Raw genomic sequence first — 26,821 nt, forward strand, 5'->3', positions numbered from 1 at the left:
TTCTTTTACATTTACCACTAGGCATTTGCTGTTTTTTTTTTTTTTTTTTTTTTTTTTTGATGGAGTCCTGTATCAGATCAAGGAAAGTTTCCAAGGGCTTTTAAACTGTGAATGGATATTGAGTTTTATCAAATACTTTCCAAGATAATCATGTTTTTCTTCTCTAATCTGTGAATGTGGTAAATTTCTAAATTTTTCTAACATTTAGCCACTGTTTATTTGCTGAGATAAACCTGCCGTGTTCATGATTGGTTATCTTTAAAAAAACAAAACAAAACACTGATTTATTTGGGATTTTGACATCTATGTTCATATGTAAAATTAGCTTATGCTTTTTCTTTATTTCTACTGTCTTTAACTGGTTTTGGTATTAAAGTTATATAAGCCATATGGGATAAGTTAGGGAATAATCTTTTTTTCCCATTCTTTGAAGTTTATATAATATTAGGATGGTCTATAGCTTGTAAGTTGTAAAACTTACCTGTAAAAGCTAGTCTCTTGGGAAGGTTTTAAATTACTGATGAGTATCTTTGATAGTTAAGGGACTAGTCAAGATTTTTTTTTCATTCTTGAGTCACTTGTTGGTAAGTTATTTGGAATTAGTACATTGCAGCTAAGCTTTTAGCATTGAGATAAAGTGTATTCTCTATTTCTTTCATGTCAGTAACATCTGTAGTTACAGTTTCTTTTTGGTTCTGATTGTTGATGTGGCCTCTTTTTTTTCCTAATCTTGTCAGAATATTGTTATGTTTAATTTGTCTAGTCTTTAAAAACCACCTTTCAGGTTTTTTTTTTTTTTTTAATTGTGAGATTCTTTCCTAAATGGTAGCTTTTATTTTCATTATCTCCTTTCTGTTGGATTATTCTGTTCGTGTCTAAGTTCTTAAGTTTTGGAATCTTTAGCTCATTAATTTTCCATCTATTCTAATGTAGTGTTTTTTAAGATTAAATTTATCCCCAGAACAATTTGCTCTCTACGCTTTTGATATGTCCTATTTTTAAGCTCAGTTCCTAAATGATTTGAAATTTATTATATTTTTGACCCCTGAGTTTTCAAAAATATATCTTTAATTTGAAATATATGGAGATTATGGTGTCTACTATACTTATCCTATGAAAGCATGCCATATAGTTTTATGTTTCATACGTGCTTGAGAAGAATGATTATTATTTATTTAGCTATTATGGGCAATATTCTGTGTTATGTCCGTTAAATCAACCCTGTTAAAAGTGTTTTGCTCAAATCTTCTATATCTGTAGTGAACTCTTTTGTCTGCTTCAAGTGGTAATAATTGAGAGAAGTATGTTAATTTTCCATGATGATGGATTTTTCTGTTTCTACCTATATTCATATTAGTTTTTACTCCCTAAAAATTAAAGCTTGTGTTGCTAACCACCTGGAAGCTTAGTTTGTTCTGTCTGCTTGGTGAGCTGCATCTTCAATTCCCTGTCCGCATCCCCTCTGTCCCAGGTAACCCGTTGGTGTGAGTTTGTTTTGTCATTAATCAAGCTGCTCCTGTGGAGATGGGTGGTGTGGGGTGTGATATTTTCCTTTTCTTCCCTTCCTTTTACTTTCAGCCATTTTGTGTGTGTTTATGTTTCCTATATTCAGAATATAGTTAGAGGGATTTTTTTTATTGGTTTTTAGAGTTTTTAAAAGTACAAATCAACAAACTCTATCATTTAACTGGTGAATTCAATCTCTTGAATTATTGTGATTATTGAACTAATTAAACTTATCTCCTCCAACCCCCATCTTTTCCAAGTCTTTTTGAACTGAGTTTTTCAAGTGATTTTTTAAATTCTGTTTTTCCTTATGTTGTTTTGAAATTATATATTTTGTTTCTATTATTTTAGTGGTTATTCTTGGAATATATTATGTATATATTTCATAGAAGTTTTTTTGGTCAGGTCTGTTAAAACTTCTCATTTTTAAAATTTTATTTGTTTGTTTGTTTGTTTATTTATGGGGGGGGGGTGAGAGAGAGACAGGCAGGCAGAGGGAGAATCCGGGTCCACGCGGGGAGCCGGATGTGGGACTCCAGGGTCATGTCCTGGGACGAAGGCAGGCGCTACACCGCTGAGCCACCCAGGGATCTCAAACTTCTCATTTTTAAATCTGTGAATGTCTTTGTTTTATTCTTGAGATTTGATTTTGTTGAGTACCTATTTCTAGGTTGGCCATTACTTTTTCTCAGCACTTTGAAGATATCTGGTTTTCATTTTTGGTCAGAAAGTTTGTGGTGTATTTAATTCTGATTCGTTCACCTTGCCAAATGATTCTTTATATATTAAGTCTTTAAGGTTTGCTTCTGGATATTACCCTAAACTGTGGGTATTCACCATATGTTACTTCTCTTTTCTATTTATAAAATAGGTTTCTATTATAATCTACTGAAGCATTTTTGATGGGAGTTTGGTCTTTTTCGGTTGGTTTTTTTGTTGTTGTTGTTTTGCTCTTTCTCTTTTTAAGTGCTGTAACTTTTGTTTTTAATTGTTTTCCTTAGTTGCCTTTCCCCACCTTCCTGGTTCTGCTCCTTCGTGGCCCAGTCTTGTGGATACCAGCAAGCAGTGGGACTATTATTCAAGAAGAGAGAAAGACCGAGATAGAGACAGAGACAGAGACCGAGAGCGAGACCGTGATCGGGACAGAGAAAGAGAACGCACCAGAGAAAGAGAGCGGGAGCGGGATCATAGTCCTACACCAAGTGTTTTTAACAGGTTTGTTGAGTGTGTGGGAATTTGTACACTTGTGTTTCATATGCACAGAGTTTACATTTGGTGTAAGGATGGAAAATATAATTCAGTTGGGAAAGAATTGCTTTCAGAGTAGTTAGGAGATAACCATTTTAAAAGCGTCAAGACTTATTTAATTCATAAAGGCTTTCCATTATGTAAAGTAACAGTCTTGAATTTATTCATCTCTTCCTTAAAAGAATTTGAAATTTTTATCTTTCCATCTTAATTTTTCATCTTAAGTTTAAATAGTTGGCAATAGAGACATAATTTCCAGTGTATTATGAATATTATAATTTTAAAATAAAATCATTACTCTTCATCCAGTGGGTTAAGAACATTATAGTGATTTGCTAAACATCATCATCCATTTTTTAAAAATGTATATAACAGGCTGTCTTTAACAGTCAGAAATTTTGCATTTCTCTTTGAATTCTTATTTCTGAACCATTTCCCCCAAAGAATTTTTTCTACTGTAAAATATTTTTATTCTTGAATAAGTTATTTTAGTTGATAATTCCATCCTCTTTCCTGCAGCATACCTGTGGTAAGTTTAAATACTAAAAAAGTGTATGACCGTTAGATTAAGTATTTTTAAAAATGTTTTCCCTGATTTTAATTATTACTCATTTTTATATATGAAGATAATGCAACTTCTGAAAATAATTCAGTGGAACTTCATCCTTTAATGTTATGGAGGACCTTTCGCCATCCCCAATTAATACTTGTTTCCGTGAGTGAATATTACTATTGGTAGGAAGAAACAGACTTTGCCATTAATTACATTTCTTCTAAAAATATATACAGTGATGTAAGCACTGAGAAACCTTGTTCAAGTAAAATACTTAAATGAGAAAAGATGGAATTTTGTTGTGGCTCTGTCGTTTACTTATTTGAGCACCTTTAGATTCAGTGATACATCAGAATGACAGTTAACCTATATTTAAAATTATTTCTAAGGATCTGTCAGCCCTATCAACCACGACTCGACTTTGTTGAAAGCAGAGAATTGGAAACCTGATTTGTGAAAGTATTTGTTATTCAGTGTAACTGTTTCCTAGGGCTGCTGTAACAGTCCCACAGACTGGCAGTCTGCAACGACAGATACTGTCTCTCTGCAGTTATGATGTAAGCTAGAAGTCTGATACTGGGGTCAGCAGAGTTAGGTCACTTTGATAGGCTCTGATGGATAATCTATTCCACGCTTTCTTACAGCTTCTCATAGTTGTTAGAGATCCTTGATGTGTTTGTCTTCATATTGCATCCTCCCTTCTGTGTCTGTGTCCAAATTTCCCTCTGTTTATAAGGTTAGCAGTCATTAGATTGGGGGCAGCCAAATCCAGTATGACCTCTTAATTACATGTGCAAAGACCCTGTTTCCAAGATAAAGTTACATTCATGGGTATGGAGGGTTAGGACTTGAACATCATTTTTGTGAGGGAGATACAATTCAATCCAGTACATTAAGGAATTAAAATCTAGTTTTCCCGGTTTTCATGGAAGAACACCAGAAGTCTTACCAAGACTTGTTACTGTTTCTATTCTTTTAGCTGCATCTTATTTAACTTAATATGCTCAGAAAGGATTAATTTTAATAGATCTTTGCAAAAAATCCATAAAAAATAAAACATCTTTATGTGTGTTAAATATTTATTTTCATGAGTTGTCTTTTTTCTCCATTCCATTTATGGAAAATAGCTACCATATAACATAGTTGGTAAAAGACAGCTATTGTCAAGCCTGACAACCAAATCACACTCTGTTTTTATCAGGGAGGTCTGATTTCATTTTTCTCTTCACTTAATATAAGGTGCTGTCCCTCAACACTTTGATTTGTTTCCCTTCAAAGGGACTTGTGTGGGGTTTTTTGTTTTTGTTTGTTTGTTTGAACTAGGTCAAGGAAAATTGTTAGGACTTCTACTACACTGACAATGTACCTGAAGTTAGAACATCCCAGGACACAGAATACTCCCATTTCTTACTCCATAGTTTATCTTTGACAGAAAAATGTATAATACAGGAAGACCTAGAACCTTATATAAGCTTTTTTGTTTCTTAAATAAAATAGATCTGACATTAATATTTTAAATTAAATATTTTTAAAGCCCTGATGGTTTACACACCCTGAGTCGATGTATCATAGTAAAATTGGTGAAAGGAATGCCTTTTGTAAAGGGCTGGAAAGTTGATGATAAGAAAAGAGGTTGGCTGGAGAAGTGTCATGTTTTACCTGCTGGTATATCATTAAGCAGTTCAGATTTAAGAAAGATAAATAAGGAAGTTGTGAATCTGGAAGTTGGTTCCCTAAAACTTTTTGTGCCACTGAAAAGAATATATATCCTGCTGTGGTGTACTGGCAAGTACTGCTGACCTCGAGAATAATTCAGTTTTTCTTATGGTCCACACGTCCCCAGGTCACTACACTTTCTGACTTTTTTTTTAAAGATTTATTTATTTTATTCTAGAGCCAAGAGAGTGTGCGTTGGGGGTGCAGAGGGGAGAGAGTCCCTAGGTGGATTCCATGCTGAGCCTACACCCTCCTCCATTTTAACCTCAGTTCTCCCTCAAGCCAGTATACACCCCCGTCTTAGCTACGCTGAGCAGATTGCTTTTTTGAAAATTCCTTATTGTTTCATACTTCCTTGTTCATGTTACTCCTCTCCTCTCTGCCTCACTTGATTCTTCAGGGTCCAGCTCATGTCTGTCTTCTGTGAGCTCTTCTGAATTCAAATGAAAGTTGAATTATTTCCTTCGCATGGTTCCTAAATACTTAATGTATCTTCTTTAAAACCTGTGTTTCTTGGGGCAGCCCCCGTGGCGCAGCGGTTTCGTGCCGCCTTCGGCCCAGGGCGTGATCCTGGAGACCCGGGATCGAGTCCCACGTCGGGCTCCCTGCGTGGAGCCTGCTTCTCCCTCTGCCTGTGTCTTTGCCTCTCTCTCGCTCTCGCTCTCACTCTCTGTGTCTGTCATAAATAAATAAATTAATCAATTAATTTTTAAAAAAAACCAAACCTGTGTTTCTTAGCAAGCCTGTGTAAGGGCATTGACCACCATCTTCCATTCTGTATTCTCAGCACTTTGTACAATAATGCCTGGCATGCAGTGAATAAAATGACTTATACATTGCAGAGGAGGAAGATGAATATAGTACAGAAGAAACAGTTTTGAAAGCTGTTGAGTAAAACTGTTAGCTAAGCAGATTTTGAAATTAATAGAAATCAACCTTTATGACCAACAAAGCAATAATTTTGGCATCTCGTTAACATATCAGTCTCGATACCATCACAATATAGAATGAGACGAGTCACAGAACTTTTTTATACCACCTCTTTTAATAGATGAGATAAATAAATGTAAGGTATATAGACAGTTTTCTAATTTTGCTAAATGAAATGAATAATGTATAAATTCAGGATGTGAGCATATACTTGATTCAGGCAGTGTTTTTTGTATTAGATGTGATCATGTTCTTACAGCATTCTTAATCCAAAAAGGTCCTTAGGTATTCTCTAAATTTTGACAGTGGCAGATTAGGAAATGGACACAGAGAAATGAAGACCATGGTAGAGAGCCATTCTGTGTACTGAACCTGTGGTTGAGATTACTTAAAATCTTTTCTGGTCTTGGAATTAGGTAGTTTAAAAATCTTTTACTTTTCATTTTCTTTATTGTTCCCTATGTACTTTCTTATGGGTTGGGGGAGACAGTTCATTTATTCACGTAACTGACATTTTCTGATCCCTGTTACGTACCAGGTACAGAGCTGTGTGCTGAGGATACAGAAATTTCATACAATAGTCTTACAATTTAAGCACATATCATCATCAAGGTGACTAGGTCTGATTAGTAGTTTGAAATTTTACCAAAAAAAAAAAAAAAGTGGCATAAGAAACAATAGGATTTATTAATGTTTTTCCCTCCTATAGCTAATAATGACTTATACATTGTAGGCATCTGATAAAATTTTACTGACTATAAATAAGTATAAAGGTATGATACATAAGTGTGTGTATGTATGTGTATAGGTTTTGTATTTCTGTGGTACTATATGTGCTGTTAACTTTAGCCACATAGTGCATGATTCTTTTAAATTCAGGAGCATACTTTCAGAAAGTTGAATTGTTTCTAATGTAGTTCAAATGGATATTTTTGAGATAGCACTGCTATCTCTAGAATATACATGTTCACAACTTAAGATGCTGAATGTAAACTTGATAGGAAAGAAGACTAAAATGAATTGCTTGGCTAGACTTCATAAATTTTCTTTGCATAGATATTTATAGAATATTTGAGGCTAAATTCAGATTCTTAGTGTCACACACACAAATGCTACTCAATTTTTATGGAAACTAAAAGTGTTAATGGTTAAACCATATTTGATTTTCAGAATGCTAAGCTGTAGGGCATTAGGAATCCATGTTTTCCTAAATCTGACTAAAAGTTCAAGCCAGAGGGGCATAAGGTAGAGGAATTTTGTGTTTTTCTGAATTATCCCAGGAATAGTGTTCTCTGGGAAATCCGAGGGAAGTATAAGTAAGGGCCATTTTTTCTAAAGACTGACATTTTGCAGTATGTCATATGTATGTGTTGTGTTACAAATTACAAGGTCATTGTTTTGGAATCATAGACCTGTTTCAACATCTGGTTTTTAGGCCACTTAAGTGTGGGCCAGCAAGAAGGTTAGTCATTGTAGGATGTTTGAAATGAGCTGTAATGATTTCCAGGCCCAGAGAAACCTCTGTGCTGCAGCTGTGTATCAGAGAAGGTGATGGAAGGATGCCTCTTCATATGTTCTGTGTATAAGGCTCAATCTTATATCACTTCTCTAGTATGGTTATCATCATATGGCCGTCTTCAGAATCTTAAAGGCATCACAGCTAACAAGAATTGGTATTAGGGTGAGAGGGGAAAGAGGGTTATAAATGACAGATTGAGATAATCAACCTTATTTATTTTTATGTAAACCCAATTTGTAAATCTGTTACAAAGAGGCCTCTTTCTTTTTTTAATAAGGGTACTATTCATGATAATACTCATTTGTCATAGTAATTATTTTTGGAAATGATACTGGAGAGTCAGTCACCTTTACAGAAAGGGTCTGCTTCTAAAAAATCTAGCATTCAGTTGACTGAACCTGGGGAGCCTGCTTGCTAGTTGCCACTTATTGAGGGCCTACTACTGTGCCAGGCACTTTATAACTGTTACTGCCAGTTCACCAACAACCTTGAAAATGATTGTTGCCAGTTTTACAGATGAGAAAGCTAAGGTTCAGAAAGGTTAAGTAATTTACCCAGGTCACACATAGTCACTAGTAGAATCAGGTTGTGATCCTTGGTCTACTCTGTACTGCTTGTCCTAACACATTGCATTTCAGGTGACATGCTTCCAATGTCCAAATGCAAAAGTACATATTTATGGTTAGAAAAATGTGTATATTCACAGATACACATACAGGCATATGTGTATATATAAATAGGTATACTTTAAGTAAAATTTGTAAATGTGTAATGTATTTCAGGCAGTGAAAACTTGCTCAGCAGTAGGCGTTGTTAGGTATAGCACTACTGAATCACTGCTTTTGGTAGGAGATGATAATTAAGCTTTCTCTTTTATATGGCTTCACCTGATATTGTATCCTGTCTTACTCAAATGTCTTAACATCATGATGCGTCATGCAGATTACTGACTTATATTAGATCTTTCCAGAAACCGAAGCTCTTTATTTAGTGCTCTAAAAGATACTTTTATTTCCAAGGGAGTTTCTGATAGCAGGTTATGGAAATTGTTGACTTCTATGCTGAAACACCCCCCCCTCCAAAAAAAAAAAGGCTTGAAGAATTAAGAGAAAGATGGAGAGAAGAATATAAGTGAAGAGACATGAAGAGAGGATAGATCTAGGGAGGTTAAAAGAAAAAAAAAGACTACCGTCTAATTCTAGCCATCAGTCCCTGTTTCGGCAGTTCATTCTATCCAAAATCAGGAAATGGAAGTGCAGCCTAGGTATATGCACTTGTTGCTGTCAGCCATGTGAATCCCCCCATCCCTAGCCACACACACATTCTCCTATAGTATGTCAGACTGTAAGTTTGTCCACGGGTAGTGTTTTGCCTGCATTTTGTGTGGATATTGTAGAAGTTGCTCTGCTGTCCCTGTCTTTATGTCTGTATCTATTCCTTAGAAGCATGTACTCTTCATGTGATTGAAAAACTTAAGCACCTTCATCTACTTTACACTCTCTAGCCATTGTGAATTGAATATTTTTATTATTTATAAAATCTTAAGCACACAAAGATTCTAAAAGAATTTTGGTTAGAAATCGAAGATATACAAACATGCTTTTAATTTTAAAAGGAATAAAAGAAGATGAGGCTGATTAAAATTTAAATCTGTTATAGCTCCCAGTTCTTGGAAGGAAAAAAAAAAACTGGTATATACAATTTCTACTCCGTAACAACTGAAAGCACAAAATAAAATTGGACTTCTAACGTGTAATTATTACATGTTTTATATTAGATGTAGTGCTAGTTGGGAATGGCATTGTTTTCTTCTCAAGTCAATAAATATTTTGCACCTATTCTGTATAAGATGCTAATAACAGTGTGAGGTCTTCTGGTTTGGACTCAGATCACATCCCTTGTAGTTTGAAGTTATTCAGAATTAAACAGTCCAGTTGTCATGAAAAGTTTTTATTCCAATTTCAGTGATGAAGAGCGATACAGATACAGGGAGTATGCAGAAAGAGGCTATGAGCGCCACAGAGCAAGTCGAGAGAAAGAAGAACGACACAGAGAAAGACGACACAGAGAGAAGGAGGAAACCAGACACAAGTCCTCTCGAAGGTTTGTTCTTTTATAGTGAATCACTTTGAAGCTCAGAGAAATTGATTTGACTGCAAAAAGTTAAAAACCTCTCCAAATAACTAGTAGAGCATATGTGTTCCTAATTGGAAGATTAAGAGTAATGTGTTGAAGTAGTTGGTTGCTTATAGGCTCATCAAAGATTTTTAAATCTAAAAAGACCTCATTTAGTACTCATGGACTTATTACTATCTTGTTGGGAGAGGGGTTTATTTAGCCTATGAACCAGTAATACTAATATTTAAAGAAAAATCAGGGCCTCATAGTCTAAAATTGTATGCCTGTTGTTGGTTTAGGATCAGTTCTAGAAAGTATTTCCTGTTCCGATTTAGTGCTTCAGTTTCTAATTTGTAATAGTTTTTCAGGATAAAGTATATGGGCTCTGAGAATGTAGGATAATATCAGGTGCAGGTGAACCTATACTGTACATACAATCTCCATATAAAAGTCACATAACTGGTTACTCCTCAAAGTGTGTTTGAGAAAAAGAATTCATTTAAAACCCAGTGTTATATTGGGAATTCAACTTAGACATAGTAGGTTGATATTTCTTATCTCGTGTGTACTTAACACAACTTTTTTTCCTTTTCAGTAACAGTAGACGTCGCCATGAAAGTGAAGAAGGAGACAGTCACAGGAGACACAAGCACAAAAAATCTAAGAGAAGCAAAGAAGGAAAAGAAGCAGGCAGTGAGCCTGCCCCTGAACAGGAGAGCACTGAAGCTGCACCTGCTGAGTAGGCATGGCTATGGCCTGTTGTGTATATTAGGGCCAGAAATGTACCATAAATCTTGTTATTTTTCTGGATAATGTTTAAGAAATTTACTTTTAATCTTGTTCTGTTAGTATGAAAAGTTAACTTTTTTCTCAAAATAAAAGAGTAAATTTTTCATGTTAAGTTAAAAATCTTTGTCTTGTAATATTTAAAAAAATAAAGACAGCAATGACTTATATCCAAGAAAGTAATGTGAATGAGTCACTCAGCAGGGAATTTTAAAGAGCTATGTACACACACAGTATCTGATAAAGGTTAAGGTTTCACCTTGGCCATAGTTTTCTTGAGTTAATCAAATACCAGTCTCAAGAGGTTGCACTGCAAAAGGGCACCTCTGGGTCTTGAGATTAAAAGTAGTCTTTATCAATACTGCTGTGGCACTCTTGCTTATTGTATTAAAGTACTCGTATACAGTTTTGATATCACAACTTTTTGATAGGTTTTCAGTGTTCTTAATTTGGGTTCATGGTATAACTAAAGAGGGAACTTTTATATCCAAATTAGTAAAATCTAAAGGCATTTGGCTGGTGTCTGCAAAATAACTTGCCCTAAGGGTAGTTTTTATAGCAGGCACGTGGACAAACACGCGTCACTGTGACACAAACTTGAATTGTCTCATGGCTGTTTATGAGCTGGGGTCAAGCTGGTTTGGCCTTTCTTGATGCTTTTTCCAAAGCTCATTGGTTGAGCAGTATGTGGAGGTTTTATACAGTTACTAGCTAGTTGTGAAAGAAAAGACAAGAGCTTTAGATTAGTCCTTTCCTATTAAATCTAAGAATACACGTTTATAATTCTGTGAGCGTTTTTAGGGATAAGCCTTAGGATGTATTTGTCAGTGGTGGTAACAACATGGTTTTGAAAGAATGAATTACTAGGATCCTTTAAATAGCGATAATTGAAATGAATTTAATGTCATATACTAAAAGACAACCATAATTTGAAAAATATTTATTTCTCATTTGATGAACATTTTCAACAGTGCACTTTTAAAATCCTCTGGCTGTAAATTGTTTTTCTAAATGCCCGTAATATACCCATTACAGACCTCAGCATATACTAAATTTTTAATTGTAGGATTTGAATCCACTGGGGGGATACAAATGATCTCAGCCTTTTAAGATCTTTTTAATGAATAGAAAAATATAAACTTAAAGTTGTGGAGTAATGAGAAATCTTCCACACTGAATAAAAGCTATTCAGATTTATGTTTTGAGTATTACATTTTCTGAGGTGTAATTGGCTTTCATTGGATCATACTTTTCCTGACAAGAGTTTACATTTTTACAGTGTATCCTTTAAATATAAAAATTGACAAGATAAATACATTGTTTCAACTTAGCTTATCTGTAGTTTTCTGTTTTCCTATGACCCATCACTGATTCTATAAAAAAGTGCCAGGCCAAGAAACAATAGTAAGAGTAATCTTTCCTTTAAGTTCTTTCAGCATCCTTGCCAAGCAAGCATGTATCATTCCTGATGTACTTCTACCATTGACAGCCAGAAGAATGTCTCCGCATCTAAAGAACATAAAACACCACATGATTAACATTTTGATCCATAGCTGAAGTCAATGCAAGTGTATTTGGTGGTCTTAGTTTTTGCTCCATCTGTCAATTTTAATTACATAAATTTCTAATTAAATTCTGCAAACTCTATTCGGCTTCTGTTAGAAAGGACACTAAAAGCCTAGGAAGTTGCTGTATGGGACCAAAGAATTCTTAGAAATTGAATGCTATGTTTTTCTTACCGATAAAACACAGTATATAATACATGTGTTACTTCTAATGGGGCCAAACTTTTGCATATATAAAACAAAATATTGTTAATAAGTAGTCATTATTACCTAATTCTTCCGTCATTGTATGCTGGTGTTCCTTCGACAATGGATTTAATAAAAAAAGGTTTATTCCCATTATATTCTTCATAACCTCCTACAATGCAGAAGCCCAGACTTCCAGCTGTGTTTCTTCGTAATATAACATCTTTACAGTTATACAGGTACCTGAAATAGAGTGTGTAAGCAGTATATCTGCAGTTAGGTTGAACTCTAAATAATTATTATGATTCATCTCCCATTCCCTTTATTGACATTTTTTCAGGCTAAATAGTGGAGGGGGTCTTAACTCAAAACTGTCATAGCCAAGTGACCTTTGTGCTATTAGCGGGCTTTTTCTAGTTGAACTATTTTCCATTGCCAAACACCCTTTAAAAAATATTATTATATTCTGCTTACATGTTTACTGGGAAAGATAATCATATTTTTGGCTTAAAGATTTAATGCTTCAATTTATATTAAACAAGTTGCATAGGCCTAAATCCTTATTGATGAACCAAATTCAAACATACTTAGCAATATCATATCTTTATTTACTTGTGAATATAATGAAAGCAAAAATCCTTTAAATGATTAATCTCAGTGGGAAAAAAAATTAAACATAACCCTAATAATTAATGCATTTGCCAGAGTTTTGACTTTCAAAAAACACCAGTTTAAATGTAGTTTCACGTGTTTGATAGGTTATAGAGGAGCATGCAGGCATAAGGTGAATGGAAATTGAGGTACATTTAAAGATAAGAATTATTCATAATGGAGAAAAAAATAGTAAACTGAATAGGAAGTTACAGAAGGAATGGGAGAAGGAGAGGCCACAGGTCTTCCGTAAGTGAATAGAATCTTCACCTAAGGTAGAAGACGAAACAATATAATTCAGTGGCAGCTGGATCAATGTTCATATAGGTACAAGCCAAGTGTAAACTGTTACAGTTATGATGGGTGGTGGTGGTGTCAGGAACTGGATTTGACTAAAATCCCCCAGTTCAGGAACTGGTTTTGGAAGAAAATCGGCATTTTCATACTGGTAAAACTCAAGATAGGATTGTTTTGTTTATAAGCTGTACCTTAAAATAGTAACTGCTTTTTGAAAAACCAATAAAACGTCTCATGAAAGGTTTTGTTAAGTGATGTAGTTGGTCTTTACATTTGTCACTTGATAATCTATGTAACATGATTTTTCATGGTGTTGCTGATTGCAACTTGAAATAAGCTTTGGCTTTGGGGGATAACTTTAAAAAGTAGTCGTGAAGTTCAACTCGATTTTGTTTTGTATCTCTTGTCACAAATAATTTATAATCAGTCTCACTGATAGCTGAAAAATGATTTTCATTAAATAAAGCAACTATTTTGATTGTAAAATATTCATCAGCTATATTTCACCGATTTGATGTCAGTAATAAATTCATCTTGTAGGAGATACCATATTTTACATAATGGTTCACTGACTGCTCATACACAAAGCAGGTAATTGGCAGTTCTCCAAACACCAGAGCATTACATTCCTATGCTCAATATTTAAAGGAAAGCACATGAGTTGGCTGATTCTTACCCAAGGTCATGAGCAAATATCTATCTTAATACTTCCCAGCCATGATTCCTTAAAACAGAAATGGGTACATAGAACAATACTTTGAAACAAGTATTTCCCCTTCCATTGTCCATTGAGGTTTTATATTAAGTATCACCTTGGACTTTACATTGGTCCTTATTGGGTATTTTATTTCATGTGGATAAGCTGTAAACCTCAGCGTCTAAAATTTATTATGTTCTAGTAGAAAATTTTTAATATTGAGTTACAAATTGTATCTATTTTCCTAGACTCTTGATATTGGAGAGAAAGTGTTGGTTTGGATTATCTTTGAGCAGATGTTTATTGAGTGTACCACACTCTAGGCACTTGGTAGATCGGTGAACAGAACAGGTAAAAACCCTGCCCTCTGGCTGTGCATTCAAGTGGCTAGCAGTGTTACTAGTATTTTTTGCACTAGGTGCTTTCCTTCCTTTGGAGTATTTCAACTTTAAGAACTCAGTAAGTTAAACCCTTTCAAAGTCAGACCTTGGTTTGGTTAGTTGGAACCAATGTGTACTGGGGCATTGGTTTTTTTCAAGCTGAATTACTTCACTCCCCATTGGGAAATGTGGAAGCTGGCTTTGGTTGACAATGTTGAGGATTTACCTTTGAAATATTAAGTGACTTTAAATTCTAAATGTGAACTTTTTTCCTATTCTGAACTCATTCTCTAAATTTAGGCCTCATTGAAGGAGAGTTGGCATAGTTTAAAGAATAGCAAGGAGTTTAGTAATTTTCCTCCAATAAAAAAATTATGGTTACTTCAAAGATCAACTCCATGTTAAGGACTATGGTGAAGTCTTGGGTTGCTCAAGAAGCTATATTTTTCTGTTTCAACTGGCTGTTCCTTCTCCATCTCCTTCAAAGATTCCCCTTTTCTCAAAGGACCTCAAAATTTCACTGAGCCCCTACACTAACAAAGTGGGGTTCTCAAAAATATGTACCTTTCAGGGAGTGTAGAGGTGAAAAAATGCTTTTATCTAAGAGTGAGACATGATCTGATGATCTGTCTTTTAAAAAAATTTTATTTTCTAATAAGCATTTAAGCTCAGAGGACATACAATAGGTGACCTGGCAACAGACTGAATGCAGAAGTAGATGGGAGAATCCAGTTATCTTTTGTTCAAGCCAAACGTTAAAGAGGTTGGTAAAAAAATGTTGCCACTTTTCTCACTAATTCACTCTAAAGTCGTTCCCAAAGCACCCTCTGCCTGCATAACAGTAATACATATTAACTCATCTCTCCTCTAGTCATACTAGTCCAGATGACAGCATGTTTTGAAAGACTTCCAGATGTGGAGTTTGGGCCTGCAAGCCAGCAGAAAACAAAGCAGAAGGTCTTTAGTGATTTCTGCACCCCCCCACCCCCTTCAATTGAATGGCACCTGGTAATCTGTATAGCTTTGAGACAGTATCTGGAGCTGCTGCCCAGGGGTCACTCCCGGCACAGAAGGCACCACTAATAAGGGTGAGATATATTTGCAATGTCCTTTATCACCCACTTTTACTCTCTCTGCTACTGCTTATATCTGACACCCACTGGTTGAAGACAGGCAGCCACTGGTTCAGGGTATGAACACTATCTTCTTCATGTATATTCTTTCTGTGTGTTGGACTGTACCCGAGGGCATGATTACAATGTCCTAGAAATGGATTTCCTGTTTCTAGACCTGATACCACTTTTCTTCATTGGTAGAGAATCTTAGGTAACTGACTGGATCCTACTTTAGGGCAAATAGGTTTCCTCAAAATCTGTTCATCAAAAAGGGAAAATGTTTTTGAGTAAATGTATAACTTGGAGGGAAATGCCCTGGTGAATTTTTTTCAAAAATATCTATTTTCAGGCTCAGTCTATAGCAGTTCAGACAAGTAACTTTTGCCGAGGTATGATAAATGGCCTGAAATTCTTAGGACGTCAGTCATGCCAAATGTCTTGAGACCTTTAGGCCAATGGTATTGCATCAATTGAGGAGAAACTGGGGTCTTTGAACCTCTCTGCCGTCAAGATTAGAGATGGGAGTGGATATTCCCATCCTTAAAAATTGTAGCAGTGTTATGACTGAGTACTCGCATCCTGATACCAGCTGAGGGCCTGATCCAGGGACATAATGGAGTATTAAGGATGTCTGAAAAATGCCAGGATGGACATACTTGTAGTTTCAAAATGTCAGAGTAAACCTTATGTTTCCCCTTCTGCTTTTAAAAATCACTGTAAAGGCAACTAGGAGACTTGGAAACAGAAATGCAAACTCCATCTGAAAACAAAACTGGGTCATGGCATTTGAGGGAGAACCAACTGCCAGAGGCAGTGGAAGAGTAGGTGCCCGCAGCTGGAGCCCTGAGGCCTGCAGGAAGCGGCCCACTCAGGCAGGACACCCACTCCCACAGGGCACCACCAGAGCCAGGCAGGCTGGTGTTCGCAAAGGAGGGCACGAGTGAGGCAACGAGAACCCCAACAAGATAACCCGTTACATCCAGGGAGTAGCCTGGCTGGAGGAAGGGATGCACCTGAACTGCTGATCTTGGTCTGAGAGAAGTAAAGCAACACAACCCTGTGTCATAAAGAGAAGCTTCTGCCACTTGGAAGATGGCCCTGGTTCCTTCCTCCTTGTGAACCTCCAGCCAATAGCTGCTCCAGGAAAAACTGACCTAACTCAGAGATTTAAAAAGAACTAGCAAGCAGACACTCAGGACAACAGAAAAACGGAAAGGAACAGTGAAAACAGCAACACAGAAACCACTTGCCAGAAAAATGCTGCCACAGGAGTGAAATGCTTCTAGAGAAAATGAAATTTATAACCCAACCACCTGACCGTGAATTTAAAATAGTCCTGAAACAATTCCTCTATAAACCAGAGATCCCTGCAGAGATGTAAGATTTCCAGGAAGATAGGAGACAAGAGAAGAAACGAACTGACAGTAGAAAGACAAAGAAGGGAAGAATAAAAGCCACCACCAAAATGAAAGTAGAAGCTGGAAAGGACAAGCCATAGTAATGAACATGGAGGGCAGACCAGAGTAAGCAGAGGAAACAAAGGGAAGTAAATAGTTGAAAGGAGTCAAGAGAATGCAAGATGTGAAAACAAAAGGTAAAGACATGCTTGGAAGAACCCAAATAATTCTTTTGAAAATCAGATGAAGGGATCCCTGGGGGGGCTCAGTGGTTGAGCATCTGCCTTTAGCTCAGGGAGTGATCCCAGGGTCCTGGAATTGAGTCCCACATCAGACTCCCTGCTTCTCCCTCTACCTGTGTCTCTGCCTTTCTCTCTCTCTGTCTCTCCTAAATGAATAAAATCTTAAAAAAAAAAAACAAAAACGAAAGGAAAATCAGGTGAAAAAGGACAAGCCACGTATACAGAGGAAAGGTTGAGATGGGCCTTGCGCTTGTCCACACCACCTCTCGATGCTCACCAACATGATGTGAAGCCTACTCAGTCCAAAAGAGGGTGACCCAGTAATCTTATAGCCTGCCACACGGCTGTGCAGATGCTCTGTAATTTCTGTAACGAGCTCGATGGCTAGTGGACACCACACTAGTGCAATGGCTACCCCTGTATGACCCTTATGAGGTCTTATGACAGCATCGTTTGTGAAAGCAGAGATGGAAAACAACTGAGGGTTCACTACTCATAGGAACTGGTTCAATGACTATGGTACATCTGGATAACAGAACACTACTCAGCCATAGAGAAGAGACACAGCTTGATATATGCCCATGTGAAATAACACCCAAAGTGTATTCTTAAGATTAAAAAAAAAAAATCATGGTACACAGTAGTGAGTATGCTATGTGTGTGTGTGTACATATAGACCTGGACCGGGGGCCAGCAAACCGCAGCCCAGTCCACCTCCTGTCTTTGTGAGCGAACAGCCAAGCCTCTCCATTGGCATATTGCCCATGGCTACTCTCCACGACAGAACCGAATACTTGCAACTCAGAATGTGACTCTTGAAGCCTAAACTCCATCCCTTTACAGAAAAAGTTTGCCAACCCCTGATGTAGACTTTCCCTGGAAAAACACACAAGGGGTTGCTCTCAGTGATTACCTCTGTTGAGCGGACCTGGGAGGACAGATCTGAGGGCACCCTTCTCCCCCCTGTGGTGCCTTGGGATTCCCTCGCGAATATATATTACTGCGAGGAGACGAGGGGCTGAGGGAAACGAGCCGCCAGGGTGACTGAGGACCAGTGTTGTCTGTGCTGGCATCATTTCACACTTCCTGTCTACTTCTTTCAAAGGAAATGAACCAAATCCAGACTATACTTCTGGCAGGAGCAGAGAATTGCTGCCTGAGGCCAAGTGACAAAAAGTGGAGGGAGAGAAAGCCATTCACGTGGTTGTATTTGGAGTAAAAAGCATCTCACATTTGTCCTGTCTTACACGAATGAACAGTGAGGAACTCTGAATATATGACAAATAGCTTTCAAGCACAAAAGGTAAAAAAAAAAAAAAAAAAAAAAAAGACCTATTTTTATAGATTCTGGTTTCAGAAATATTAAAAAAATATTTGAAACCAATACTCTCTTCTTCCACTCAGACTCTGTCCTAAAATGCTTTGAGGTTTTCAAACAGCCTCGGTGCTCAATGTTCAGCTGTTTAAAAATACACTTATCTTAAAAATAATTTATCAACTAGGAAAGGCTCAAAAAGGAATCTAGGTCAGTGTATTTGAGACAGGGATGTTTTTTAAAACCTCATTTAAAATTTAAAAAAAAAAGAAAAGACAAACAGAGAGAGAGAGAGAGTCATATCTCCACCCTCAAGAAAAATGTACTAAAACCAAACATCCTACTTTTATTCATTTAATCCTACAGCACTTCATCTTCAGTGACTCTAATATCTAACATTTAAATCATGTGTTTGGAATTTGTGAGGCAATTGTTTGAAGGCCAAGAATTTGTGCTTTGATGCAGGTGTGCAAACCCCAATTTATCTGTCCCTTGAATATTTAATTTCTGCTTGTAGCTATTTAGTAAGTCTGCCCTTAAAACTTTTCCTGAAGTGTCTGAGACATTTTAATGGCTTCACCATAAAGCTCTTGTTACCTCTCACTAAAATGACAATCCAGCTGCTTCCTGAAGATCTTCATAAGAGTAGGAACTAGGTAGAGAGTCTGAGACATACCCTCAATCCACACATGCTCAAACATCAAGGGACAGGCAAAAAGGTCTTCTGCATTGTTTTATGTTTAGCCAGGGCCACAGGAAAGCTAACGAGGTAAAATTTCCATAGTTCTGAGCAAGTTCTGAGCATTGCCACTAGCAAATTTGGGAAAGAATCCTTCCCCTGGCTCCATAGTGGGTTCCAGAAGACTGGATTTTAGCCTTCTCTCCCTGTCAGCAGAGCTCTTTTGCTGCATGAACAACTGATAGAACCGTACAGAGCAGCTCCAAGCTCCTCAACATGAGGGTATAGCAGTATTTCCACGTCCAGGCTCTCACCCTGCCCTGGGCCTTCTGCATGGATTTTTAGTAACAAAAGGGAAGACAGGATCATGTCAAATAGTCTCACAATCAAACTGGGGGCTCATTCAGATGCTTGTGCCATGAATCAGCCCAAGAGAGTAAAAGAGTGTCCTAAGAAATATCGTGGTTCCCTCCCATGCCTCCCCAAGATGTCACATCGGGGCTCACCGTGGTAATTCCAGCCACATGATCCAGGAGGGGGACCAGTCTCTGGCTGGGGCCATGTTGTGGTTGGAGTCCAGGGCTGCTGGGCTGCTGCAGGCTTCCTGGGGCTCGTGTTCTTCGACTTCCAAAGCTTTCAGAACCACCAGGGAGGATGTGCTTTTCAATAATGCCACTGCCTCGCTCCGGTTGACCTCTGTTAGTTCAATCCCGTTCACATTTAACAAAATGTCACCTAATGGCCAGAGAAGCAGAAGCCATCCTTAGTGAGAGTGCAAAGGGGAAGTTCTGTAAAAGTGCCAAAGGAGCAGAGACTGAGTGGGATGCAGGGGAGCGAGCAAGCTGAAGGGGGCATGTCATTAGCCTCCTGCACTGACCTGAGGCTGAGTTCTCGAATAGCAAGTGGTTAGTGTGTGCACGTTTCAAGGCATTGGCAAATCATGCTTGCAGGTTTCTAAAGCATACCCATTAGTGTTTGGCTCTTGCTTTAAAAAAAGGGGGTGGGGGGAAGAAGGAAGATAAACTAGCTTCGTTTACTATTTAGTCAAAGATCATCTACTTCTTTACTTCTTGTTTCTTGCTTTTACCACAAAGGGAGAGCATTTGGCAAAACTCTGAGTGCTTGCATGGAGCCTGGCATGTGGTAGGCACCCAATAAATAGGGATTACATGAGTGAGTAAGAGACTACCCCTGAAAGGGCCTGGCAGAGGGATCTATAGCAGTGAAGAAAAAGGAGCTGGAACTATGCCCTTGAACAGGGGAAAAAGGAGTTAACATCCTTGTGATTTGCTGCAAAGGGGACACTCCTACCGTTGGGCAGGCACCTCATATGTGCAGGGCCACTTCCATCCACCGTCCCGCACAAGCCTCTGCTCACATTCTCTCGCTAACAGGTCACTTCTTGGTGAACCTCATCATTCAACACCCAGGTGCTTGGGTGCAAAGGAAGAGCAAGAAAACTAAAGCACATTCCTCTCCTACCTCCGGTTTGTATTTTTTTTTATCTCTCTCCTGATCTTCTGCTTCCTTTGAATATCATCTTTTTCACACAGAATAACCACAGCAAGAGTAAAAAAGATAGGAAGAGACAGATGGCAAAGGCCTGGAGTCCTGCCCGACCCCAAAACATGCTCTGTTAGGTTGGCCAAAGAAATCCCTACCATGCCACCCACTGCCCTGTGGCTCCGCGGGCTGAGCGACGGTGCTTCAGAAACTTCGTGCATCTGAACCCTTACATGACATAGTTGCTCAACCATCTGAGCTACCTCAATTGGCAATATTATTAAGGATACATATGCGACACCCCTTTCCTTCAATGAAAGTAGCCTAGGACACATAAGATTAAAAGACGGTGACATTTCCACCCGTGGAAAAGAACCTAGCATGATACTTTCACTTAATACTCGTTGACTCAAAACTCTATGAAAGTATTTCATCCACCCAACCCACAAAATGGAGCAATTCATGAATAGGTTCACCACATGATCAACCCAGCAAAGAATCACTTAGAACAAATGGAACCAAGTTATGCTATTTAGTTGAGCCACTTGCTCATAACTGTAGACGCTTCCCATTACTTCCCGGCATACTTTGCAGGTACTTGCTTTCTTAGCAAGCCAAGCAGCCCACGTCAATCCACAAGAACTTCAAGGGGTGAAACACCCAATCCAGCAACTATACTCAAGCCGGTCACAGTCAGTGTGTGACAGAGGTCCTGGGCAGCTCAGCATCTCATGCTCTCATCAGTTCAGGAAGCAGTTACCCAACCCAGCAAGCTGCGAGTTCATGGTAACACTCCACTGGCCCAGTACCTTGTCTTTTTACCTGTTTTTATTCTTCCATCTCTGCTGATGACTCCCCCGGGCTCCACGCTGATGACGTAGATGGGCAAATCCCACTCCCGATGTGATGCTCCACCAGCAACGGTCATGCCGAGAGACTCGCTGGGGTCTTTTCGGACACTTACCACCTTCTCACGGCAAGTGGCCACAGGATGGAGGGGCTAAAGGCACAGACAGGAAAACAAGCGTGGCACACCTGTTCACAGGGGGGCTTGCATTTCCTCCGCACAAAAAAACCCCTACCCAATTGGACAAATATATGACAGTCGTCCTTGGTCTCATAGAGAAAGACACGTGCAGAGGGAACCCTCGTTTTGCCTGTCACCCTCAGCAGAGCAGCGTTATCCCAAATCCCCTAGGCTGATTCAGAGAAAGTTTACATTTCAAATGGGAATGGAAAAAAACGGAAGAGGAGCAGGTTGGAGACCACTGGAGAAATAGCTCACAAAGTGAATCACACCCCCAAGTTTTCAAGTGACTATTCCCGATAGTCATATTTCATAAAGCTCCTGCCATTCATGAGTATCAGGAGTTTTCTTCTAAGTTGAAAAAAAAGGAATTGTATTTTAATTAAATGACCTCCGTTTAATTTAGGTAGGGAGTCAATTCTAGAACTCCATAGTTAGAGAAAATCATGGATTTCATAGAAACTCACTACTAACTGGGTTCTCTCCAATTAGCATCTTCAGTCTTTCAAAATAATATGTAGTTCTACCCTTTAATTTTATGATGCAAAAACATAGTATATACATTGTGTAGCATTCATTGAGGACTGGCTTTTGAAAAGCAAATTAAGAGAACTGTGATTTTGGTTCAGCAACCCTAGGTTGAAAACAATCAAAGCTACATGCAGTGTTATCTTGAAGCAATAAGAGTCAAGGGCGCTGTTTGTCAGTGAATTTATATCAACATATAATTATCTAAAAATGTATTCTCCTCCATGTGTAATGACCTAGGGGACTATGTGGGAATGTGCATTGCAAATAAATATCACCCTCTGATCTGACCTCAGAGAAGTCTAGGGCTCGGAACACAACTTACAGTTTTATCTACGGAAATAAAATTTAAAAACTCATCTGGTTAAAAAAAATTAGGGTACAAAAGAAAGTGTAATTATACTAACTTTTGTGTAGAAAGAGGGAGGAGAGAGAATTTGTATTGATATTTACATTTTCATGAAGACACTCTGGAAACAAGAAAGTGGTTTTATGGGCGTGGAGGTGGGAACCAGACAGATGGGGCCTGGGTAAGAGGTTCCTTCCTCATTTTTTTTTTTTTTAACCCTGTGAATATATTACCTATTCAACAAATCAAATGAATGATAAACTTCTGCTAAGTTGATGGTTAGCATCATATAGAACTATTGCTTGCATTAACAAGAGTTCATTTTTACCACTTCATTATGAAGATAAGCCTAGGCTTTTTGCACATTTATTATCTCATGATTTTCTATAGTATAAAATTACCCATGTCTGTTTTAATGGCCCCATTGTATCCAGTAATAGCCTGTTACTATATCCCTAGTACTACACATAGCATTTAGCACATTAAAGATGGTAACTATGTTTGGGAAATAAATGCATGGATAAATTACAAGGTGCTGCAAATTGTTTTTAGTAGCCATGGAATACTAAATCCGGAATCACAAATTATTATGGGAAGTTATATGTTACAATTAGTATTTGTAAGGTCTGGATTATATGTTTCTATAAACCTCAGAACCTTGAAGAGATTGGTTACCTGAAGTGAGTTGTAAAACTAAAATGGGATCTTCTTCAGGGCAAAGTTTCAAAATAAGACAAATAAGTAACAGTATGAATACAGTGGTCCCAGCACTCCTGAGTAGTTCTGGAGACGCTCTCCAGATCCGTTCTCAGTTCATGACTTTTCTCCTCCACAAAGCAGTGAGATTCAGGACGTCTCTGCCTTTGAACACAGACCTCTCAGAAGAGACCTAGTTGGAGATGCAGGCTGTTCTGAGACGCCCCCAACCCAGGGCAAAGTTCTAGACCTAGAGACTCTTACTGGCTGCTCTGTTGCTTCCGCTCATTCCTGGGGATATTCATAAAGCATTTACTCCTGATCCTCACAAAGAAGGGCTTTCCTCCATTATTTCCATATGGAAGCCAGGGATATTGTCAGGGTAGCAGATCAATCTCCCGAGGTGATATCTAAAACACAGTATGGAATGCTCTGGAAAACAGAGACATCTTTTCACATTGAAAAATATGTGTACACACACACACACACACAAACACACATACACACACATACACACACACGCTCTTTTGCATTCTTGAACGGCTGCCTAGTACTTCATCATGTGGATATGTCATATCCCCCCATTGATGACCATTTTGGTTGTTTCTAAGTCTCTTGCAAAATTAAACAGTGTCACTGCGAACATCCTTAGACACACATATCTTGTGCACTTGTGTAAATATTTCTTTAGGCTAATATCCTAAAAGTACAACTGCTAAATCAAAGAGCCTGCATATTTTACATTTTGATACGTATGAAACAGTTCGATCACCTATAATCTCACCAATACATTGTGAAAATGATGATTTCCCACAATTCTGCCAATATTGGGTTTTATCAATATTTTACAATATTTGCCCAGAAGAAAAGAAGATCCCAATAATTTAACTCCCTTTTTAGGTAGCAAGTTTAAACCTATTTTATTGTTATTTGGGTTTCTAATAGTAATATCCTTTGAGATCTTGTAATACTGTCATCACTCAGAGCACCCCCAACCTCATTTATGAAGTGGGGAAGAAGGCCCATAGGGCACACCTGTGACTGAAAGGGACACCTTTGATCTGAGAATACTTAGTTTTAAAAAATGTGTCCCTAAGTTCATTTGGAAAGTAACAAAATTATCTATCTTATAAGATATTTCAGAAATGGCTTCGCATCTGCCACACCAGTTAATAGAAATAAGTGAGGCTCTAATTGCTCTGTTGTGAATAAATATTCCTTGAATAATGTACAGATTGGCCAGATACTCTTTGAGGAAAAGAAATATTATTTTTTTATGTACTTAAAGGTATCCAGGCAGAAAAACTGAAACTCAACATTAAAACAAATCTGATCAATGAAGCACAGCTGGTGGGGGGTTGGGGATGGGGTTGGGAACTGAAACCCAAGATATCTGACTAATTCCACACTCTCGCCCACTACACTACTCTGCTTTCAGAGGTCATGTTTTAGCACATGATAAAAATTAACCTATCAATTTTCAGATAACTGTCAGAAAAACACATGAAAGAATCAGTTACCCAATTTTTCCAGGAACAGTTTATCTCATTGACTAGAGAACTCAACTCAAACCCAAGTCTGTCAAATAAAATACATGACAAATAAGATTTGGATGCTGAAACCTACGTTTTCCTGGCTGCAGAGATAGGTTATTTATGCTTTTAGATACGAGTTCCTGAAGCGCAGAGTTTTCTTCCACATTTGTTCAGTGCTAACCCAACAGCCTTGCTGTACTGAGCAAGGTAAGGCTTCAAACACCTCTGGGCTCCACATAGTGACTGGGTTACCCCAAACAGGAGATGCGTCCTTTGTCTCGTGTTTCTGACAGCCATCTGCCTTCCTCCCTGACCCCCAGAGAAAGAGATCCATGTTAGCAATGGAAAACCCAAGTACCGCCATGAACCCTTCACATCCAGAGTGGCCTGACTCTGGGTGGGGAGAAAAAGAGTTAAATATGAGAGAGATCTTCTTTCCATCTGCGCTCTCTCCCAATGCTCCTTCCCTACTTTGGAGAAAGACCTCAGAATGTTCCCTAACATGAAATATAAGAAATAGTGAAAGGGACCATAACAGAAAGGAGGGAAACTGAGTGGCAAAAAATTACAGAGGGAGACAAACCATGAGAGACTCCCAACTCTGGGAATCAAAGGGTTCTGGAAGATGAGGAGATTGGGAGGATGGAATGACTGGGTGACGGGCACTAAGGAGGGCACTTGATGGGATGAACACTGGGTGTTTTACTATAAGCTGGCAAATTGAATTTAAATAATAAATGAATAAATAAATAGCCCCCGCAATTTAGTATGAACTAATTCAAGCTGATTAAAAAACATTATAGGCACAGATCTACTAATTACTCAGTTGTAAGAAATACTTCATAGAATATTGGGATTTCTAAAATAAAACATTTTAGATTTATTAAAAAAAAAAGTATGAAGATGAACATAACGACCTACCCATGTACCTTACAACCCAGCATCAGTGATACATGTTCCAGTACAATTGAAGTCCCTCTGTGATTTCTCTCTGGTCACTTTCCCTTTCCTCCCACAGAGGTAGCCACAAGCCCACATTTGACGCCTAATTTGTCTTTAGTATTTCAGTTGGCTACAAACTTTTCTGTGTCACAAGTGTAGGTTTGCCTTCTTTGGCATTTCTCTGACTCATTAAAGCTCCTACTTCCAGAAAGCCATGTTGCTTCCTAGGTAGAACAAGGCTTAGTAGGATCATAAAAAAATAAATCATTAAAGAGCCAGATAGGTCTTAGTTTTATTGTAAATAGGCCACGCGTGTATGTGTGTGTGTTTGAGGGCACCTCAGAAGGCAGACAGACTATTTTAACTTAAAATGAAAATATTACAATTTCCCACTAGGCCAGTTTGGTTCTGTATGTTTTCCAGGAATTAGATATGTGATAGAGATTGCAGCAAAAATTTGAACAGCTCATCCTGGCTGTTTCCATGATTCATGGTGGTTAGATGGAAAGGATTATAGACCACAGTGCTGGTGGAAGCCTCATGCTTAGTGGTTTAATGAGCTAGAACACCATATGGTCTAGTTGATCCAACTATAATTAATTAGATGAATTAGATGAATTAGATTAAACTAATAAACTAGTTTTCCATTAATAAATACCATTAGTTTAATTTAAATACACTAATGATATTTACTAGCAAAAGACATCCGGGAGTCCTCATCCATAAAATGTTTCAGCAAGAGTTACCTGGTCTGTCTAGATTGCTTACTGTAAATAAGCTTGGAATTTATGGATTTATGGGACATGGCTGGCTAGCTGGCTGGGGAAAAGGGTAGAGCTGTGGCCTTGAAGGCTGTGTAATTAACAGCATGTTTCAAAATCAAGATTTTGAGTATTGTTTCTGTATACATTACTCAAAAACCCAAAACCTGAAACATAGCTCGATAGGTTCTGATTGACATGATAGACATTTCCCTAATCTCTGTTCCAAGAAGAATGGGCTACCTATCGATTTGTTTTTTTAGTTACAAGTGATTTAATGTAATCAGATCTTAGGAAAAGTGGCTAGAAACTCATTGACATCACAATGCATGCCAAGCCAAGCCTACAGGACTCTGAATTCAGACTAAGAGAGGTTTGTGTTGCTTTAGAGACCCATCCAATGGAGAGGTTATAGCATTAGCTTCCTGATTTGTCCCATTTCTCACCACTCCCTAATGTTATATGTACTTCAAGTGTTTATATTATCTTCCTGGGTTCTTCTGCAAAAACAAACATACTAAAATTAGCAGAAGAATTATTTTAATAATTTATATTAAATATATAACATACTATATGATAT

General features: G+C 37.9%; 2 protein-coding genes across 31 annotated transcripts in view; one reads left to right on the forward strand and one right to left on the reverse strand.

Annotated features, from left to right (window-relative positions):
• FIP1L1 (factor interacting with PAPOLA and CPSF1) overlaps positions 1–13,326 on the forward strand; it is a 74,255-nt gene extending 60,929 nt beyond the window's left edge. For all 26 annotated transcript variants that reach the window (XM_072775051.1, XM_072775055.1, XM_072775053.1 and 23 more), the window contains 3 exons: positions 2,508–2,721; positions 9,438–9,575; positions 10,186–13,326. In XM_072775051.1, the coding sequence (XP_072631152.1) occupies positions 2,508–2,721; positions 9,438–9,575; positions 10,186–10,333 (500 nt within the window). In that variant the 3' untranslated portion in view covers positions 10,334–13,326. The remainder of the gene's footprint in view (positions 1–2,507; positions 2,722–9,437; positions 9,576–10,185) is intronic.
• LNX1 (ligand of numb-protein X 1) overlaps positions 11,302–26,821 on the reverse strand; it is a 174,143-nt gene continuing 158,623 nt past the window's right edge. For all 5 annotated transcript variants that reach the window (XM_072775044.1, XM_072775045.1, XM_072775043.1 and 2 more), the window contains 4 exons: positions 21,226–21,403; positions 19,407–19,635; positions 12,212–12,370; positions 11,302–11,885 (listed from right to left, as the gene is read on the reverse strand). In XM_072775044.1, coding sequence (XP_072631145.1) covers positions 11,750–11,885; positions 12,212–12,370; positions 19,407–19,635; positions 21,226–21,403 — 702 coding nt within the window. In that variant the 3' untranslated portion in view covers positions 11,302–11,749. The remainder of the gene's footprint in view (positions 11,886–12,211; positions 12,371–19,406; positions 19,636–21,225; positions 21,404–26,821) is intronic.

The sequence above is a fragment of the Canis lupus genome, chromosome 14 (assembly GCF_048164855.1).
Source record: "Canis lupus baileyi chromosome 14, mCanLup2.hap1, whole genome shotgun sequence".
Classification (NCBI taxonomy): Eukaryota; Metazoa; Chordata; class Mammalia; order Carnivora; family Canidae; genus Canis; species Canis lupus.